This window comes from Arachis stenosperma, chromosome 4 (assembly GCF_014773155.1).
Source record: "Arachis stenosperma cultivar V10309 chromosome 4, arast.V10309.gnm1.PFL2, whole genome shotgun sequence".
Lineage (NCBI taxonomy): Eukaryota > Viridiplantae > Streptophyta > Magnoliopsida > Fabales > Fabaceae > Arachis > Arachis stenosperma.
Window position 1 is genome coordinate 95,836,920 of NC_080380.1, and position 1,134 is coordinate 95,838,053.

At 32.1% G+C, this 1,134-nt stretch overlaps 1 protein-coding gene across 1 annotated transcript; it reads left to right on the top strand.

The window, feature by feature from the left end:
* On the top strand, positions 1–352 carry LOC130975217 (uncharacterized). Its single transcript, XM_057900037.1, has one exon. It carries the CDS (start codon positions 1–3, stop codon positions 241–243), a length of 243 nt encoding a protein of 80 aa, XP_057756020.1. The 3' UTR covers positions 244–352.
* Positions 353–1,134: the final 782 nt, after the last annotated feature.

Here is a 1,134-nt window from a genome sequence, read left to right on the forward strand (position 1 = left end):
ATGTTGGTTGGATTGTACCGTCCAAGGAGACGGCTTCGGCGGAGGAGAGGCAGCAGTGTCCGGTTAGGGAACAAGCGGCGAGGGTTTTGTCTTGCCTCGCGGCCGGTGGTTCAATGGGGTGTCATGGCTCCACTTCGGATGTTAAAGAAGATTATCATGGAAATTACACCAAAAGAGAACTGGATAGAGGCTTATTGTTGGTCTCTTCCTTTGCTTCGTCCCCAACTATTTCCCCTTTGTTGATCACAATTGTAATTTAGTTTATTCCCTCTTCTTTTTCCCTACTATTACTGTTTTGTTGGAGGGTAAAAGTATTCTTGAAGAGTTTGATGTGAAAGCTATATACAAAATTCATTCATGAGTGTTTGAACCCTGATCTTATCTTCCAATCAAACATATCTCATACTATAAAATATGGTATGGTATAAAAGCAAAAAACCAAAAGAATGTTTCTCTATGTAATAACCAGAAATCAATCAGCCGCATAAAATGTTGTGCTGTAGTGCTTGTACACCTTTAATTTCTTCTGTAACCCTTCTTGTAAGAAGTGATAAAGACCATCATTTGCCCAGTACTTTGAGGTAAGTATTTTGTTTTCCAGTTCCTCTTTATTGTATTACTACTTTCCTTGCATATTCAATATGCACTTATATATATTATACATGTCTCTAGCCAGTACTAATAAAGTAGCCTTTGTTTTAAATTATATATATATTCTGATCTCTCATATTTATTATTATATTAGCATCATCACTAACACGGTAACTAAACATCTGCAATAAGAATTTGGTATATATGATACCTAGGTGATTTACCTCACAATATATAAGAAATATACTTTAGTTAACAAAAGCATCTCTCCCTAATGCATTTGCTTCTCTAGTTTTCAATAATATATATGTAATTGTTTTCTATTACTCAAATTATTATTATTATTATTATTACATACGTGATTTTATCAGCATATATAATTTTATGTTGGATTCTTTCAACAATAATTACCGTTAGATTTATTCTAAAAATTTCTAACAGTACAATAATCTATTAAAATCGAATTGAATAAGGTGCTGTTAGTTTCATACAATAAAATTTAACGATAAATTTAGTAAAATATAAAAGCTATTGAAGACTTAA

Excerpts from the sequence above, each read along its gene's own strand:
- LOC130975217 (XM_057900037.1), top strand. The coding sequence starts at position 1 with ATGTTGGTTGGATTGTACCGTCCAAGGAGACGGCTTCGGCGGAGGAGA.